This window comes from Uloborus diversus, chromosome 1, assembly GCF_026930045.1.
Source record: "Uloborus diversus isolate 005 chromosome 1, Udiv.v.3.1, whole genome shotgun sequence".
NCBI classification, from domain to species: domain Eukaryota; kingdom Metazoa; phylum Arthropoda; class Arachnida; order Araneae; family Uloboridae; genus Uloborus; species Uloborus diversus.
Genome location: NC_072731.1, coordinates 151,671,505 through 151,691,034, shown reverse-complemented (window position 1 = coordinate 151,691,034; position 19,530 = coordinate 151,671,505). Strand labels below are relative to the sequence as shown.

Genomic DNA, 19,530 nt, shown 5'->3' with positions numbered 1-19,530 from the left:
ACTATTACTTTTTTAATGATTGTTTCGTCAAAGACAGGGATTATACACCGCCGTTGCCTAAAACATTGTAAGAACTCAAAGATCGCATATGTGTAGCATTACGAAAAATAGACTGTGAAACACTCCAAAATGTATGTTATATGTGTGTTACGTTACGGGAAGCGCACAAATCGAACATTTGTGGGTGAAAAAAAACTTTCACAGTTTATCTTTATTTTTATGCATCATTTATAGTGCTAAGTGTAATAGTTTACGAAATATAAATTTTTAAAACCGGGATATTCTTTTATGCTAACCCTGTATTAGTTTCATATACAAAGAGCAAACGAGAGGAATGGAATCCCCCTTTCCCCCTTGATTTTAAGAGTTTAATGTATTTTAAATATAGGTGGAAGTGGTTTTTGTTGGTTTTGGATATTATATTTTTATGCAGTATGTGTACCCTTTGCCCCCCCCCCCAGCGCTTTAGTCACGTGTGGTAGCGGTGCTCGGTCACACACAGCAAGAGTGACCTCCTCCACATTATCATATTCTCTGGCCTGCGCGATGCAATGATTTTTCACAAATCGAGCGTATCTGGGATTATTTGAGACGGTAAGCTTACGGTAAGTGGGCAGCCTACGAGTTTGATCAAATTAGTGGTGTGTTTATAGTAACTGTGGTACGAGATGACGTAAGACATTGTATGAAACTGATATATTTCAATGCTCGACTGTATAGCTTCGAACATTCAGGTTGAAGGTGGCTAAATAGGGTACAAAACCTCCATTTGTTTTGGATTTTTCCCGTAATAAATTTTTTTTTTTCTGTCTTTCATAAACACTTTCTTACATCAATGTTGCTCTAAAGTATATAAAGTTCTGTTTCATTCTAACTGCTCCAAATATTAGTAAGTCTCAATGAATATTTAAAATGTTAACAACAAGAACTTTATCATTTTATAATAACAAAAGTAATTTTTGATTTACAGCGAAATTTTACACTATGGGCATCAATTTTTAAAAATTGCTTATACTATCATATGCTTTGATCTTAAGAGATACCTTTACTTACAAGATAGGTAGCGCTAAAAACAGCTTAAATGTTTCACTATTTCACATTGCCCCGCTCTTTTACTTTGCCGCATATTCCCCTACATTATGAATCAAAAGTTTTGGATGGGATCTGGGCTTTTCTCTTTCATCCATCCCTGGATCTTCTACTACATCTCATAGGACCATGCTTGCATGAGACTTTCATTCAATTGATTCCTTTGTAAAAAGTTGTCATCTAATTGGTTTGCATGCCGAGTCCATTCAAGGTTCCGTAGACGGAAATTGTGACTGTCGTTATATGTTACTATGGTTACCTGTTAGTGGTTGCGATTTTTCAATTACAGTTTTTGAATTGCATACAAGTCATTTAATCGGGATGCTATGTAATGAGGAATTCCTGCACACAAAATTGTATAAAAAAAAGTGTATGCTTGTGGCATATATTTCCCGCAGTACACGAAGGCAAAAAAAAAAAAAAAAACTTTAGGATCCTTTAAAGAGGCTCTTCAATTTTGATCAAGGAATGAGGAAGAGAGGCTCTTTCCCACGCACACATATTCACGCACGCATGCCATGCTAAATAAAAAGACATTAAGGGAGATGTGAATCATGATGTTTCAGTGTTAATGTTTTTAACGCAGTATCACGTCAAAATAGTGACAACTGCAATCGGCAAAGCGTTGCGAACGATTACTATCCATAGATCAATGTAATGTATAGCTTCAGGCTAGCGTGTCGTGTCATAGTTACGAGCGGCATGTGAAAACTTATTAAATTTTTTCGAAAATTGAGAAAATAATATCGTTTTTAGGGTCAAACTCTAAAAATATTATTCCTATTCGAAAAACCCCTTAAAATCTGACTTATAATTAATTTATGTTTAAAAATAAACATGATGATAAATGTAATGACATAAAATGTGGTCAATATAGTGATAGCTTTTTCTAGAAATACAGTCATCTCTCGCATAGATGACATGAGCAAGGACGTTGGCACCCAAATTTTATAAACTACAATATTGCAAATTAGTTATAACTGAATGAAAAAGTAACTTGAATGAAAAGTGGCATTACAGAGAATGTGCAGTCAAGTAATATTTTTGTGTTACACGAATGATAATTTCTATATTGCGAAGAACCTAAGTTAATTTGCGCCAACTAGTTTCAGCTACAAAGGCAGACATCATTAAACTAGTATGCTGTGGCCATCACAAAACTTTCTTCAACATCTTTCTAATAATTCTGATCCCTCCTCATGCTTGACGAGGAAGCAATATTCCCAGCAAAAACAAAATTACACACGCTAAAACTTAACGACCATCCCAATTCCCGATTTATCTCAAAAGCAAGTTGAAAATTAATTTAAAAGCCTTGCTTAAAATAATTAAACATTTATTTCTTAACAAGATGGCAACAGTTAAAAAGTTTAAATCATCGCGATTTTCTGGTCATTTTCCAACAATTAAAAATCACGCGAAATACGCAGACGAGAGTCTTTTACGATTTATCTTTCTTATTGTTGCAATGGGGTCGTTTCCAAAACTTTAAAAGTATTTTTTTCTGAAAGAGCATGCTTAAAAACATAGGATCTGACCATTTTTAAAATAATGTTTAAGTTTAATATTAAAAAAAAAAAAAAAAAAACTTAACTCGGTGCGCTTTCTTGTTTAACGCTTCTGCCGATGACATCACAAATGATGAAATGCCCTTCAGTGTTGCCATTCACAGAGCAAAATATTTAATTCGCATCTTTACTCACGTGTACTGGCAACGATATGGTTGCATTTGTGACGTCATCAAGACCACGCCTTGTTTGAAAAATCTGAAATTTAAAAAAATTAATTAAAAAATAACTGTTGGAAAAATGAAAGTATTTTCTGGGTCTATGTTATTTTTTTACTTATTTTATCAATTTCAGGTCCAAAAAGTACTACTTTTGACTGAAGGAAACCGCCTCATTATAAAGCTATTTTTATTCACACAGAAAGAAAAGAAAAGAAAAGAAAAAAAAAATCAGCCCCCAATGGAGCAATTGGCGCCAAAATTGAACCAACACCTGTTTACATGTGGATTTACATTTATTCCAAATTTCATCTAGAACGTAGCATTACTTCTTGAGATATTTCACTCACAAAGAAAAACTAGTATGTTGTGGCCATCACGAAACTTTCTTCTATATTTTTCTTTTTTTTTTTTCTGATCCCTCCCCATGCTTGATGAGGAAACAATATTCCCAACAAAAACAAAATTACACATGCAAAAACTATTCGCAACTCCAGCGCTCGAATACGCTACCTTGCGGAGATTTACAAAACTGCCGACAAAACTAAAACATTGCGTTCCATGTGTCCATTTTGGGCAGAACAAATAGTTTGTTACGTGTATTTTTTTATTTGCATAATTTATCATTTGGAATCGTCATCCGCAACAGCGTAACATCGAAAATATCTGATATAAACTGTGAGTACACATTTTATTTATCTTGTTCTGAGAGAATTTGAATAAATATCAGTTTTTCAATTCGATGAAAAAAAAACGAACTTAACAACATTGACTGGACACTTTTCCTTAACCTAATTCGACATAAATGATTTTAATAACCTTTGTTACTACAGTATCCTACTGAAATAGACGGTATGCAAATAAATTTTTTTGAAAATATTTATCGCAGAACAGATTGAAAAATCCAGAAAGAACGTTAAGAATTTGAACAATAAAAAATAAAAGTTCGCCAAAAATCTGTTTATAGGGTTATGGTTTTAAAATTGTGTGAAACAATAATGTATCTTGACAAGATATCGCATATCAGTTAAATCATTTCCATGACGAATGAATTAAATGCATGATGATTTCTTTTGATATCCAATCATATATTCATAGAAATAAATTATCTAGTGTTAAACGTTACTCTTGACAGTCTGTCACGTATGTGCACTATGTGACAAAAATTTCAACAAATATCGGAAATGTCACGAAACTGAACTTAATATGTACTAAAGTATAGAAAAAACGGTACAAAATGAAAATGCCGTTCGAAGCGAACCAAAAATTTATGAATTCCGAATTCAACATCGTGAAAATGGCTGCTTCGGAACAACTTACTGTGTGTTCTGCATAATTTTTTACTTTCGTAATACTTTTTGATTTCTAATCTCTTTCTACATGGGTCAGAATAACCAAAAGACTTTGAAAAATCTTTTCAAATGAATAAAGAACAAAAAATCATACATGCGAACAAAAATATCTATCATTTCCTAAGTTTAGAAGCAATTTATATGTTACAGCGTGCGTTTGTTTTAGTTTTTTCATCGGCCATTAGACAGTGGCTGCAGCGCCCCCTATAGTTTGTTGGAGTTGCGAATTGCAAAAGCAAAGCAAAGAGCGAAAATTGAAAGTTATTTTAAAAGCCTTGCTTGAATTAATTAAATATTTTATTTGTTAACAAACATAAGATGGCAACAGTAAAAAATTTTGAATCATTGAGATAATATTTCCGATCATTTCCATACAATTAAAATCACGCGAAATACGCAGACGACAACGATTTATCTTTCTTATTGTTGCATTAATAAAACTATTTTTATTCGCAAAAAAAAAAAAAAAAAAAAAAAAAAAAATCAACACCTCTTGGAGCGATTGGCGTCAAAATTGAACCAAAGCATGTTTACATATGGATTCACATATATTCCAAATTTCAACTAGAACGTAGCATTACTTCTTCAGATAGGGCAATCACAATAGAAAAACAGAACGGGCGATTGCGCTACCCCCTTTTTAGCTGTTGACACCAAAATAAAATCAGCTCTTATACCCACTAAGGGCTACTTGCGATAAATTTTTCTTTCATTCCGTTCATTATTTCTTGAGATACAGCAGTCACAACTGACGACAAAAAACGTTCTGTAGCTCAACCCCCGTTTGAGTTATTGACACCAAAATTGAATCAGCACCTGTTCCTGTCAATGGCAATATATGGACCAAATTTTGTTTGATTCCGCCAGTTACTTCCTGAGGAATAGCAAGCACGCGTAACTCAAAAAACGTCCCTTTGCTCCACCCCCCTTGGAGGAATTCGCGCCAAAAATCAATAGGCACAAGTTCACATAGCGGCACATATGTGTACCGAATTTCGTTCGATTTAATGCGGTAGTTTTTGCTGTACAGCGGCCACAAAAAAACTGGTCACACACAGACGTGACACACACACGAACACACACACATACACACACACACACACACACACAGAGACAGACATTTTCCAAAAATGGTCGCAATGGACTCAGCACACCTCAAAACGTTCGAATCCGTCAAAATTCGAAAATTTGCACGAATCCAATTACGGGACGCGGGAGCGTCCCGCCCCGCCACGGAAACCAAACGTCAGCAGCCAACAGAAGCAAATCCACCGCCAAAGACGAAAGAAAAGAAAGCGACCAAGAACAAGATTACGCGACAGAACGAATTGGGGTTTTTTGTGTTTTTCACCCCTCTGTATCTCAGCCCCATGAAGACCCCTGGAGTTGATTTTTGGTACACTTAATTTCTAGTGGCCCCTGACGCCGTAAACCAAAATACAATCCCCTAGACCATCAGGGAGAGGTATTAAAGTTATAAAATCGCTGTTCCATAACGTTTTCGCTTTCTTTGACAGGGCTACAGCCCAGACGAAAAAAGGAATCAAGCTGAAATTTCGAACACACATTCCTTGCGCCCTACTGATGTGCCTTTTGTGCCATTTGAGGCCCCTCCCCTTCCCCCCTCGTTTTTACCCCCCAAATTGTACCTTCCCGGGGTTCTATCACAGCCCCCCGGGGGGATACGGTAATGATTTTTTGTATACATATTCTTGGGAGGCCATTGAATACATACATATACAAAAATTCAACCCCCAGGGACATCATGGGCTGGAGTAATTAAAGTTTGAAAATCACTAATTTTCCCTAAATTCTTATGTACTTACTCTCAGCTCATAGGGTTTGTTTATCTCGGAATGCAATTGCAAGGTTAGAACAGATCTAACAGTTATTCCAAAGTTGTCTTAGGAAATGAAATTCAATCAAGACTAAAACATATTCAACAGTTGCAACTAGACGTTAAATCGCGAATATCACAAATTTGCCACAGCGACTGCGCATGCGCGCAGACTTAGCTCATTGGGCTTTCTGTTTTCAGATTCTATGTTGTTTGTTTATACTTAAGCAGAGAAACAAATTAATGAATGAGATTAGAATGCCGTCCCCCCCCCCCCCCCCCGCCCAGTTTCGCCAATACAAAATTTCTTTTCTTCCTGTTTTTCAGTTTTGATATATTTATGGAGGAAAGAAATTTTGAATGTCGGAGCGAAACTGGAGTTAAACCATTACAATATTGGATAAAATTATAAATTGTTTGCCCAGATGGGGCATCTCACACAGTTGTTCCAAGCGTAAAAGGTTTTGTTACGTTGCGTGAAAATTATTTTGGAAGAGAAGTTTTAAGTAAACCATTGTATTCACCAATGAGCTCTAGGACTTGCCTTCTGTTGCGCGATCATGATGTGCGTTGTCTAAACACAATACGAGCTGAGCTCGTATTGTGTTCTAAAGCAACGAGCTTTTCTATACTGAGCTTCTCCGCTACTTATAATTACAGAAAAAATGTGCTATTTGAGCAAAGCAACATATTTATCACACAATCAGCCCATTTCCCCTCTCAATTTTTGCATTTTTCAGTTAGTTTAAAGAGTTGAAAGTGGTACGCAGAACTTTTTATTCTCCAGAAAATGACACTCTTTTGAAAAAAGTTTTCCATCCCTAGCTTCAGTTTCCCTCAAAAAGATTTCAACCTGGCAAAACATTAATTAGAATCAAATTCAATTAATTGACCAATGATTAACTGACCGAAAGGCATATTTTATTTAAAACCCACATTTATGCATACATTATTTAATGTTGAAAATTGTTCATAAATTGCACCACCCTCTTGTAAGTAATTCGTAAAGTCATTTTTCGTTACACATTTCTCTTCTCTCAGTTATATCTTATTCAAAAATCAGAAAAAAACGTTACTTTGACTGTAAGTTCTTCTTCTCCTTTACAAGACTATTATTGTAAAAAAAAAAGAATCAAAGCTGATTTATTGAATGTTTTTCGCTTTTGCTTCTCATAAACAATGTTCAAAATAGCTTGCAAAATATTACATTATCCTGTTATTTTAAATAACACGTTAAATGAAATACTTTTTTGACCCATACTATTATTAACAACAACAATTATAGATTACATATACAATGTGTAGTTTAATCTTTATCTTTACTAATAATAAAGCTCAAAGTCTGTCTGTAGGATGTCTGTGGCGCGCAAAGCGCCTAGACCGTTCGTCCGATTTTCATGAAATTTGGCACAAAGTGAGTTTGTAGCATGGGGGTGTGCACCAAGAAGCGATTTTTCGAAAATTCGATTTTGTTCTTTTTCTATTCTAATTTTAAGAAACTTTTTCCGAGCAAATGATCACAACGTAGAATAGTAAATTACGAAATAATCATAACGTGGCACCGTAACATTGGCGAGCCATTTAACATAGCCAATTGGCGATAAATTCATCCTCCATTATTTGTTAATATACAGGCGAACCAAATGACCTTTTAATTTTCTACTACGGGCAAAGCCGTGCGGGTGCCACTAGTGTTTAAATAAATATTCAAAATTTGCTAGTACATACTTCATAATTGCGTGCATTTTTGAATAAAAATAGAACAGAACAATTCTGAAACCGATTCCTACTCACTTGGAAACAGTACTCTAGATGCCATGCCGGGAAAGATGAGCAAAAAAAGGGGCAGCAGTTTAAGGTATCCTGCCAAAATACAGCCACCTTTGGCATGGGAGAGATTTCTTGCGGATAGCACCCTTTGAACAATCACCTAAAAGAGCAAAAGTTGCATGAGCGTACATACAAGGAACTTCATTTACATTCTTTTCCCCGTAAAGATTTGGTGAATTAGAAAATTCGAATTTCATTTTGAACTCCTCAAATTCTTTACTAAGATTGCATGATTTTTATATGTTTAATACATTTATGTTTGAAATTCGAATAACCTCTTATGTTAAGTAAACGCTCTATTGGTCTCTTTATACCATTTTTAATAAAAGCAAGTATTTTTGCTTTTTTTTTTTGTAGGTTGTTTCATGATTTTGTATGCTGAATTATTATTATTATTATTATTTGTAGTTTTGAATTTTACACGTGAAATGAGATTTATTTGACAAAATTGTTAACAACTACTCAGCTTTTAATCCTTTTAGTGAGTCTATAAAATGAGTACCAAGCGTGCTTGGTAACTAAACCCTGGGGGTTCCACGTTCGGTTATTCACCTAATTGGAACACCTGTTCTTGCACCCCTGAGCCCTCGGTCTCGTAAACTGAGATAGGAAAAATAGCCCTTGGCCCTTCATGGTTTGTTGTGCGACTGAGTTTCGTCCATCATTAATGATTAACAGGTTACACATCTCCTCCAAATAAGCAATGTAATATTTATTTAAAAAAAAACATTATTAATGAAATATAACTATGAACAGCATAAAAGGATGCATTAATTAACAGTGTGAAGAAAGCAACGAGCCTTAAGGAACATAGATGCTTGTATGTATTGCCTTCATTGAACTATGGGAAACCCTTGGAAGATTCTATGAACATTTCAACAATGATAAGAGAAGTGGAATCTGACAGAGTTGATAAAATTTACATTAGAGAAGTCAAGAACCAGGAAAACCGCAACGTCTTTCTGCTTAAATAAACAGAGAACTGAAATCAAATTTGAAAAGGAGTTTAAGAAAACATGATTACGGCAAAGTGATTCGCATTGATGTTCGAAGAAGAATTCACAATTCTGGATCGGAATAGGAAGTGAATTAAATGTTCCACCATGTTTGCTTTGCATGTGATTACTTCCTTGGTGCAACTTTTGATGGGCGGCAAACTCTCCCTAATTCTGTGTTTTTTCCCCCGTTGAAACTCGATGTAAAACTAGAAGGAAGATGGGAAATAAGCGGCAGTTTTATATGTCCCGACTTGAAAAATTCGAAGATCCGGCGCTGGGTGAAAGTCTACGTTCTGTAATTTTGGTCTTTCACAGTAACATATACATATTAGGGTGGGCCGAAAAACAACTTTTTTTTTTATTTCGATGATGGGTAAAGCGGAAAAATGTCATTGGTGGAGCAAAGTTCACATAAAAAATTTGAATTTTTTTGCACAATTTCTTGATTTGCCGCAATTGGGTTGAAATTTCGAAAAAATGCTGTTTTTTCATGTTTTCAGCCAAATTAGTAAAAATTTGTACGTTTCTATTTTCGATGACGAGTTGCGCGGAAAAGGTGCCATTGGTAGCACTAAACTCCCATAAAAATTTTGAGGTGTGTGGCATAGTTCTTTCCGTTGCCACAAATGAGTAGAAAGTTTGGCAATTTTCAGTTTTTTTAACGTTTTCAATAAATTTTCTCAAATAGTAAAAATTTTGTTTTCGACATATTTCTCTGCCATAATTATATAGTTTTATCACATCTGATGCATTTTTAGATGCGCGGTAGTCATAAATTAACTACCTATTGCGCATAAAATCTGAAAGGTGCTATTCGAAAACTTTGAGCTGCTTCGTTCAAAATTAAGGTTAAACAGCACAGAACTCAACAAAGAGCTAAATATAGAGTGGATTTACAAAAAATTTTTCTACTTGTACCTTTAACAGAGAGTTTTTATCTGCACTGTTTTAGGTGATAAAAGCTGTTTTCGAGTTGAATTTCTGCATTTTAGCGCTTTTACTTCTGTTACGGTATTCTTACATTGAAAGCATCTTCTCCTTGTAGTTATCTACAAATTTCGTGCCATTTTAGTAGTATTTCTGTTTACTACACACAGCTGGCGTAATACTGCAGATTCTAAAATGGTTTCGGATACTATGTTTATTTCAGTTTCTTGTGGTAAAAGACATTTCGTGATTCGAGGTTGGCTGATATGGGTTGAGAACCGAACCGGAGCATATCGTCGTATTCAGTTAACCTGAATTTTAGTTTTAGAGCCCTAAACCTTGAACACACGAATTTCTTGATCCTTGTATCTTCTTTTAATTGTTATCTATTTATTCAATTAATATTCATCACAATGTTTTGATACCTTGACTTTCGTCAGTTTCCATTTCTGAGGTAGCATTGTCGTGAATTCTTAGGATGGCCATGTTATTTACTATTTAAAATCTTTTTTGCGTACCCTGGTCGTTTCTTTGGACAAATCATATGGGCAAATCAATTCATATTACGAACAGTGCGAGACATCGTGAGGCATCTTCGGGTTTCAAGGTACTTAAGTGGAAGCACAGTTCTGTGGACAGCTATGAGCCACCTAGACTACATAATAGGCACTGGAAAGCTGTATTGAAACTCTGGAGAGCACAGTCCATTTAAAACATTTGCACGGCTATCAATTTCGTATTTTTGGTCTGTGCTCAAATTTGCAGTAGTTTCCTTTTCTTTTGCCAATGTAGAAATACATGACAGAGGTAACCTATAATGATAACATAAGTAAGTTTTCGCATGCCATCAGCTTGGGTTTGATTGAGTCAGTTCTTCGGTTCCCTACTTTCTCTATTTTATATATCAGGTGTCAGAACTGGAGTTCGTTCGTATGAAAAATGTACACCAAATGTTGCAGTATTTTTTATTTATTTCCTTCTTTTTTTAACACCTGCAATGACACCTTTTTTTTTCTTTTCCTGTTCTTACGGGAGAGGGAGGGGGGTCATTTTATGAGACTGTTTTCAGTTCAGAGATAACAACTTTGTTCTTATTTTAAAAGATTTAACAGTGATTACGAATGAATTCTGCTTTACTCCCGTAGGTTTTGAATGCAAACCAAATAGAGAGCTGCACTAAGTTTTCTAAAAGCATATTTTAAATTAAAAAAATTATACGCAATAAGCAGTTAATTTATAACACACCTCGCATCTAAAAATACATCGCATTTGATAAAACTATATAATTATGGCAGAGAAATATGGCGAAAACAAAATTTTTACTATTTGAGAAAATTTATTAAAAACGTTAAAGAAACTGAAAATTATCAAAACTTCTACTCATTTGTAGCAAAAGAAAGAACTATACCACACACCTCAAAGTTTTTATGGGAGTTTAGTGCCACCAATGGCACCTTTTCCAATGGCACCGCAACTCAGCATCGAAAATAGAAACATACTAATTTTACTAATTTTGGCTAAAAACATGAAAAAAAAAAAACAGCATTTTTTCAAACCTTCAACCCAGTGGGATTGTTTCCTTCAGTCAAAAGTAGTACCCGTACTTTTTATGACTGAAATTGATAGAATAAGCAAAAAAAAAAAAAAAAAAATATCATGAACCTAGAAAATACTTTCATTTTCCCCAACAGTTATTTTTAATAAATTTTTAAATTTTTTTAAATTTCCGATTTTTTAAACAAGGCGTGATCTTGTTGACGTCACAAGTGATGATGCTCTTTGGCGCATCTTTCTACTGCGTTTCCACGTTATAATAATCAAGAAACGAATTAAAATTGCGCTCTACGCTTGCTATCAACCATATCGTTGCCAATACACGTGAGTAAAGATGCGAATTAAATATTTTGTTCTTTGAATGGCAACACTGAATGGCTTTTTCATCATTTGTGATGTCATCGGCAGAAGCGTAAACAGTGAAAGCGCACCGATTTAAGTAATTTTTTAAAAATATTAAACTTAAACAAATTATTTAAAAATTGGTCAGAGCTCTTTCAGAAAAAAATACTTTTAAAATTTCGGAAACGACTCCATTGCGGCAGATCAAGAAATTTTGCGAAAAAATTCAAATTTTTCGTGTGCACTTTGCTTCATCAATGGTACCTTTTCCGCATTACCCATCATCGAAATGGAAAAAAAAGTTGTTTTTCGGCTGACCCTAATATATATGAGACAGTGAGAAGCGAAGGGATGTAAGTAGATAATTTAAAATTTCGAATAAGTCATGTTTAAAGTTCCGGTCCTAGAAAGGATTTCATTGATTTTTTTCTTCTAAATCATGCTGTAAAGCAGCGCTCACTGGAGCTACTGGTACCATTTCTAGCCCGAAAGCACAGGAGAGATTCTCCTATCATTTGTGCTGGTTATCTCATTGAAAAGGAATACTAATGGAGGAAGCCACAGCAAATGTCTCAGTGAAATAAGCTTGGGATCCAATGTTTCCCAGGTCAGGTGACTTGTTTGGCTGGGAAGTTGTCGCGTTTTGGCACGCAATCTCTCTTTTGGCATAAAATATTTTTCAGACGACGGATCAGGGCTTATTATGAAGTCGGGGCTACAAATCAAAGCAACTCTGGCTCCAACTCCTTTACCGCATAATAATAAATAAATAAACGGATACAAATACAGGCCTATCATTCAAACTCCCTCTCCCCACTTCTTTCCGAATTTTAAAATATAATGTAACTGCAGTTTTCATGCATTTTGATGTTTATTCCCTGAAATGACGGGCATGTACAAATAGTTTAAAGTGTTCTGTTATTGATTGAAAATTAATGGATTCATATGTATTGTAATCAATGTTTTGAAATGATTTCATACGCAGGCATACTAGTATTTAAATTGAAGCATAAAAATAGCAAATCTTTATTTTTGCGCATCTGCTGTTCACAGGAGCTTGGCGAGAAGATACTCGCCAACAAAGCAAATGTACATAAAATGCTTAAGAGCCGTTAAAATAATTACTAGTTAAGTAAAAAGTGTTTTTATGGAACTAAAATGTTATTTGCACTCAAAATATACAATGTTTTATAACTTTTATAGATAAAATAAGTACAAAAATTTAAAAATTATAGGCAACTGTGGAATATGTACTCGTTGAATGCATATAAATGTTATTTTTTCTTTATTTAGAAGTAAAAAAAACATTCGTACATGCTAGGGAAAAGTTACTGGACCTCCTGGTGCGGTCTTTTCCTAACAGTTTACAATGCTAAAATACTACATTATTTCTATAAATCTAATTTTTCCCTTCTACAGTTAAAGGTTGTTATCATGCATGGCTTCAGCTAATGAAAACTTTTCAGCGGTTACGGTCAACTCGAAATTGCTCCCCCTATTCCTTCTCAATGGGTTATCTGCAAATTTTTAATTTTGTCACTTACATCCCTTTGCTTCTCACTGCCTCATGTGTGTAATCAAAAATGTGTGTACAATTTTTCATACTGAGAGAAGGTAAGCAACACTCCTGTATTTGCAACAAAAAGTGCCACATGAATAAATTTAGAAATCTTCTTCCCGCTGTACGTTTACAGAGCAATATTTATGCAGAATTTAGAAATATCAGAAATCTTTTGTGGTTCAACAGTTCATGGAAAATCATCAAACGCAGCGGCAATGAGTCGTTTCTGAAATTTTAAAAGTATTTATTTATTTTTTTTTTGAAAGAGCATGCTTAAAAACATGGGATATGACCATTTTTTAAATGATTTGTTTAAGGTTAATATTTAAAAAAAAAAAAAAAAATACTTAAATCGGTGCGCTTTCATTGCTTATGTTTCTGCTGATGACATCACAAATGATGAAATGCCATTCACTGTTGTCAATGAGAAGAGCACAATATTTAACTCGCATCTTTACTCACGTGTACTGGCAACGATATGGTTGATAGCAAGCGTAGAGGCAATTTTTAACTCACTGCTTGATTATGATAACGTGGAAACGCAGCGAAAAATGCGCCAAAGGATATCATTTGTGACGTCATAAAGACCACGCCTTGTTTGAAAAATTGGACATTTTAAAAAAATAATTGAAAAATAACTGTTGGGAAAATGAAAGTATTTTCTGGGTCCATGTTATTATTATTATTATTTTTTTTTTTTTTTTGCTTATTCTATCAATTTTAGTGACTAAAAGTAGTACTTTTGACTAAAGGAAACAACCGCTTTGAGAGCCAAAAAGAAAATGAATGTTTCTCCATGATTGGTGAAAATTCTCCGCAACTTCACAGCTACCAATATCTTGATTAATTAATACATTTTGAGCTTACAAAAAGGCAGTTTCATTGCTTTCATCGATAGTAGTCTACAACAGTAAAATGCCAGACAGATGTCAAATGCTGCGTGACTTGTCATTTCCCACCAGCATTAATCAGTCATGCAGTGTAATTTAAAACTCTTATCAGGAGCAATAAAAGGGCAAGTGTCAATAATCTTGCGGTGACGTTGTGGATATTCCAAGCATATTTCTCTACAAGGGAAAGAGTTAGTTTGTGTATGAGGAAAAGAAAGAAAATGTTTTAAAACCAATGTTAACATGTCATTTGATACCAATTATATGGTATCTGCGGAAAAACTGCTGATTCTATAATACGGATTGATTAACGTTGCAATTAATGAGTTAATTGCAACGTTAGGCAGTAAACTTTTCCAGCGGAGATTCAACTGCACAGCATGCAGCAAATACGTATGCTTTAAATTTATCCTGTGAGTAAATCACTCAATAACTTGCTTTACTCTATAGACAAGTTATTTAACCCGATGTCACAATTAAAATAAATAAATAATTAAATAAATTGTAGTAAAAGGTCAATCAGCCTTTCTGTAAAAGTTTTGGGAACGTCCTCTTTCGAGTCGGGGCTTAGGGTGGGTCTTCAAAGTCAACGTAGGTTTACTTCTTTTAAAGGAAATGGAAGTTGTAGGTTTTAGTTAGGTAACGAGCGGTATGGTGTAATGCCTGCTTAAGATAGTACATTTATTTACAGTGGTGTAGTGGCGGATTTACAGGTTTGGGGGCCAGCGGTAATACATTTTGGGGCTCCTTTGTCTATTCCAGAATCATGAAAAACATTAACAATGTGCAGTTTTGAATCTTCTTCAGAACCCTTGCGGTCGTAGTGCCGCTCGCAACTGCGATATGGTAAATCCACCATTGCAGAGGTGTAGTCAAGGGGGATGCAAGAGGGCAGCATCTTTCTCTATTTCTTTGTTTTTACACGGACGTTCCTCCAATTTTCGAAAGTTTAACTCAATCGACTTCCCACTTTTTGATTTCATTTACTTATGTTTGCAGGAGTTCTCCCAAATGTTTTACCCTGGAAGTACACCACCGGCAGAGGACACGTCCTATAAGTAATTCAATTCCTATAAAACTAGAAGTTTTATTATTCTCACACTTAGCTATAAAAATTGTGATTGTTATCCCCTTTTAAATGCCGTATTTAGGCTGCATTTCTTCCCTTCTCCCGCAAGACAGATATTATATTTGCTTCTACAAGTACTCACTTGATCTGAACACCAATACCAGACGGCGCTGATCGTTAGTCCAAACGTCATCCCCGTCATCGGTAATTCTGGATCGGAAGGCGAACGAAGTAAGCTCATGTAATTTTCGGGAACAGCACTGCATGACTCATTGAGAGCATTGTACCCCACAAATGTTGCGTCGATTGAAACGTTTTTAAAAGCCTCTATTAGAGCAGAATATCCACCAACGTGTTGGAAACCTAAAAGAAAGTATTAAAACCTCTATGTGATTTCTTTATTGACTACAAAAGTGGTGTCAAAATCATCTTGCAGTCGTATTCACCAGACGGTTCGACCCTCGGTCAAACACCCGAACTGCCTGGTTGAATAAGGCTTCGACCGTCGATTTGGCTGCCTGACCGAGGGTCGAACATCTGTTGAATACCACCACAAGTGCTCTATAGACATTACTTGCAGTAACCACTTTTGATATTAATAGAACTTGAAAGACATTAAGTCAATTTAATAAAAATTACAGCATAGAGATACCGTAGGGGACGTCCAGTGGTGGCGCTAGAAAATCCCCTACGGGGAGGCAAGCTTGCCCGACAAGGGGGTGTAGCCAAGTTTTAGTTTCCAAGATTCCCCCCACCCCTCCAATTTAGGTGATAAAGAAACCAATCATTCTTGCGTCTAACAACACGAATTCCCCATAAAAATTAAAAGCAAAAGATAAATATTTTTAAATAGATATAAAATGAAATATGTAGGAAAAAAATCAAACTTAAAATGAAAAACATGAAACTAGGTTTTTGTTAGCAAGGTCATCGCGAGATCAATAGACTAAAACTGTCTGAAAATCAGAATTTGATGAAAAATATAAATAAGATGTAAAATCATTAAAAGTGTGCACTCCACAGAGTTTATGCAGAGTAAGAAACTTAACAACAGGAATTTAGTTGCGTGTGTAATGCTGCATTTACAGAAATAAGGGGGATCTGGGGGTTCTCCCCCGGAAAATTTTCGAAATTGTAGCTCTGATAGCGCAATTTTAGATGATCTTCGGTGATTTCATGAAAAAAAGTGTTTGGGTGCTCATCCCCAAAGAATTTTAAGAAATTGAAGCTACTGAGAGTTCCTCTCCATCCCCCTCCTTCCGTAAACAGACCTTATAAACACACAAATTTACGGGGTGGCAACTCTGGTAATCGACTTCAAAAAAGGAGGTTATGATTTCGGATTGCGGCTTTTTATGTGTGCTTTCGAATTATTCCAACACTACTAGACCTATTTGAAAAAAAAAAAATATTGTTTGGAAGTGTATATTTCCCAGATGGTCCCCTTGTAATTTAGTCTGGATCTGATAAGGGGTCTCGGAGAAATCCAAGAAACTTAAAATTTCATACGCCATGGTCACGTGGTGTTGCCGTGATCGGTGTATTTTCACATCTAAGGTTTTGGCTCTCTCTTGAACGATATTTAATTCATGCGGCACATGGATGATTAATTTTCTCAACGCTGCACCGCATGGTAATTTTTTGTTATAGGTGTTACTAATGTATTTATTTCTGAGTAGCAAAGCAGTAAATTAAATACATTTTGCTACTTTAATAAATGAATCAATTACCTTAATATTTTATTTACTAATAAATAACTTTATTTAGGCACTAAAATATAAAGTTTTTTATTTAATATTCCAATTTTTAAATATATTTAGTGTTCAATTGAGGGGGAATTGAATACAGAACACCACTTCCCCACGATTTAATTTGTATTCTTTAATAATGTACATTATAACTGTGTATGATTTCTGAAGTTTGACCAATATTCTAGATTTACAATTTCACGATGCCGCCAGTTCAATTTGAAATTAGGGTTACATTAATTAGCAGGCTTCAAAAAAAGGAGAAGGTTCTGAACTCGTCGGATTTGTTTTTTCTTTGTACAATGTTCCATGAATACTCGAAGACACCTGTACCAAGGGGCGTGCACAGGGAGGGGGAGGGACACCTGTTGGCCCGGGCCCGAGCCTGGAGGGAGCCCAATATTTTTGTAACTAACGGTGAAATATAGGGGTAAACAATATGGAGAGGGGCCCGGAAAAGTCATTTGTGATGGGCTACAAAATTTTTGTGTAAGCCCTTGCCTGTACCGATAAGGAAAAGTCTTTTTTTTGTTTGAAACAGCATAGTTCCTCGGTGGTCTAATGTTAATCAAGTTCAGGTTTGATGAAATTGAGGGAACTCTTCAAATATCATACTCACATTTAAAGCGATTTGTATTTTATTAACTTTGTATATCGTCTCACTTAGTGAACCGGATTTTATGCTTTTTTTTTGTTTAGTGGTGGTTTTGTTTAGGGATGGGGTGGTCTAACTTATGTTCCAAATCTTTGATTAACCCTATTTGTTCTTTAGGGAAAACCAATAAATTTCATGCAATTTCCCTCACAAACGATTAAATATAAAACCCATTGATAAACAAAGGCCATAAAACAAAGGTTTATACTTTCTTTACCTATAGTTAAAGAAAGTATTTAGAACATATATTATTAAGGGGTCTAAGGACCTTTAACCTTCAAAATTTTCGACTTTCTGGAAAAAATATATGTTATGCATAATTTGATACTGAACAATTTGATACCTTATTTTTTACCATACGCCAAAAACTTTTCAAGTTATCGTAAAAATGCGTAAACTTTCCCCATAGAGATTTATGTTAATAGCAGCTGTTTAAGCCTCTTTTTCTCAGGTATCGGTTTCTTCGGTTTTCTCGTTTTGCGCGCATGATATCTCAGAAAGTTTCTAATATATTTCCGTAAAACCTTTTATACATGTTTTTCTGGTATATATTTATGATCTGAACCTAAATTTTAACTAAAAATGAAAGGTAATATTAAAAAATATATATTTTTTGCCCAAAAATTTGGAAATTTTTGATTATGACTTGTAAAATTTTAAAAAATAAATAAATAATTTAAAAAAAAATTAAACAAATTTAGGTTCAGGTCATAAATATAAACCAGACAAACAAGTATGAAAAGTTTTACGGAAATATATAAGAAACTTTCTGAGATATTATGCGCGCAAAACGAGAAAACCGAAGAAACCGGCACCTGAGAAAAAGAGGCTTAAACAGCTGCTGTTAACATAAACCTCTATGGGGAAAGTTTACGCATTTTTACAATAACTTGGAAAGTTTTTGGTGTATGTTAATAAATAAGGTATCAAGTTGTTCTGAATTAAAATATGCATAACATATATTTTTTCCAGAAAGTCGAAAATTTTGAAGGTTAAGGATCCTTAGACCCCTTAAGAGAAATGATAATGAAAATTTTGAATTAAGGATTCTCTGAAGCAAACATAAAATTCATTCTAGTAGAATTTTTAATCTTCATCTATAGTGGGGCCATGTGAAGAAACATGCGACTTTTATCACGAGTTACATGACACTAATTGCGAAACATAATTTACAATTTACAATATTAAAATTCTAAAATTTACAATTTTACAAATTTAAACTTAAAGCGATTTCGTTTTTTTTTTTTTCTTTTTTTTTTTTTAATTATTAACTTGTGCATTTGCTTTCGGAAAGCAAACTTTGATAAAGTTGAACAAATGATGAAGACAATTTTTTTTTGTACATAAGTACGCATTTGAAAAAGCCTTTTTTCACAGTCGTCGGAAGTCTCCGAGACGCTCGCCGTGTTATTTACACCACTAAAAAGCAAAAAATAAATTACTTTTAAATTTAAAAAAAACCGCCTTCAAAAAATACCCAGGAACTAAAAAGCAAAAAATGACTGATTACACTAACATTCTATTTCCTACCTAAACATAGAAATGAAATTTATTTTACAATTCCAGTACAAAAATCAACTAAACTAATCACCGAATCATAAAATAAACACTGATTTAAATTACTATACGATGAATTATTTTAAATACCTAACTAATTATATACGATCTCTTAATTTTTAATAACCTTTTGAAGTGGGGCCTCCTATAAACTACTACCTAACGTAACTGAGTAGGTTTAGTTTTAAAGACTAATTTCGCGTATAGTTAAATTAGTGTTTAATTCAGGATTCGGTGGGTTGTCAGTTACGTTATGTAGTTTTTATAGGAGGCCCCGACTTCAAAAGGTTATTAAAAATTAAGAGATCATATATAATTAGTTAGGTATTTAAAATAATTCATCGTATAGTAATTTAAATCAGTGTTTATTTTATAATTCGGTGTTTGGTTGATTT

At 34.4% G+C, this 19,530-nt stretch overlaps 1 protein-coding gene across 1 annotated transcript in view; it reads right to left on the bottom strand.

The window, feature by feature from the left end:
- Positions 1–19,530, bottom strand: part of LOC129222136 (sodium/mannose cotransporter SLC5A10-like) — a 79,259-nt gene that overhangs the window by 19,349 nt on the left and 40,380 nt on the right. Inside the window, exons 8-9 of the mRNA XM_054856590.1 lie at positions 15,318–15,538; positions 7,799–7,934 (exon numbers count right to left, since the gene is read on the bottom strand). Of these exons, the coding sequence (XP_054712565.1) occupies positions 7,799–7,934; positions 15,318–15,538 (357 nt within the window). The remainder of the gene's footprint in view (positions 1–7,798; positions 7,935–15,317; positions 15,539–19,530) is intronic.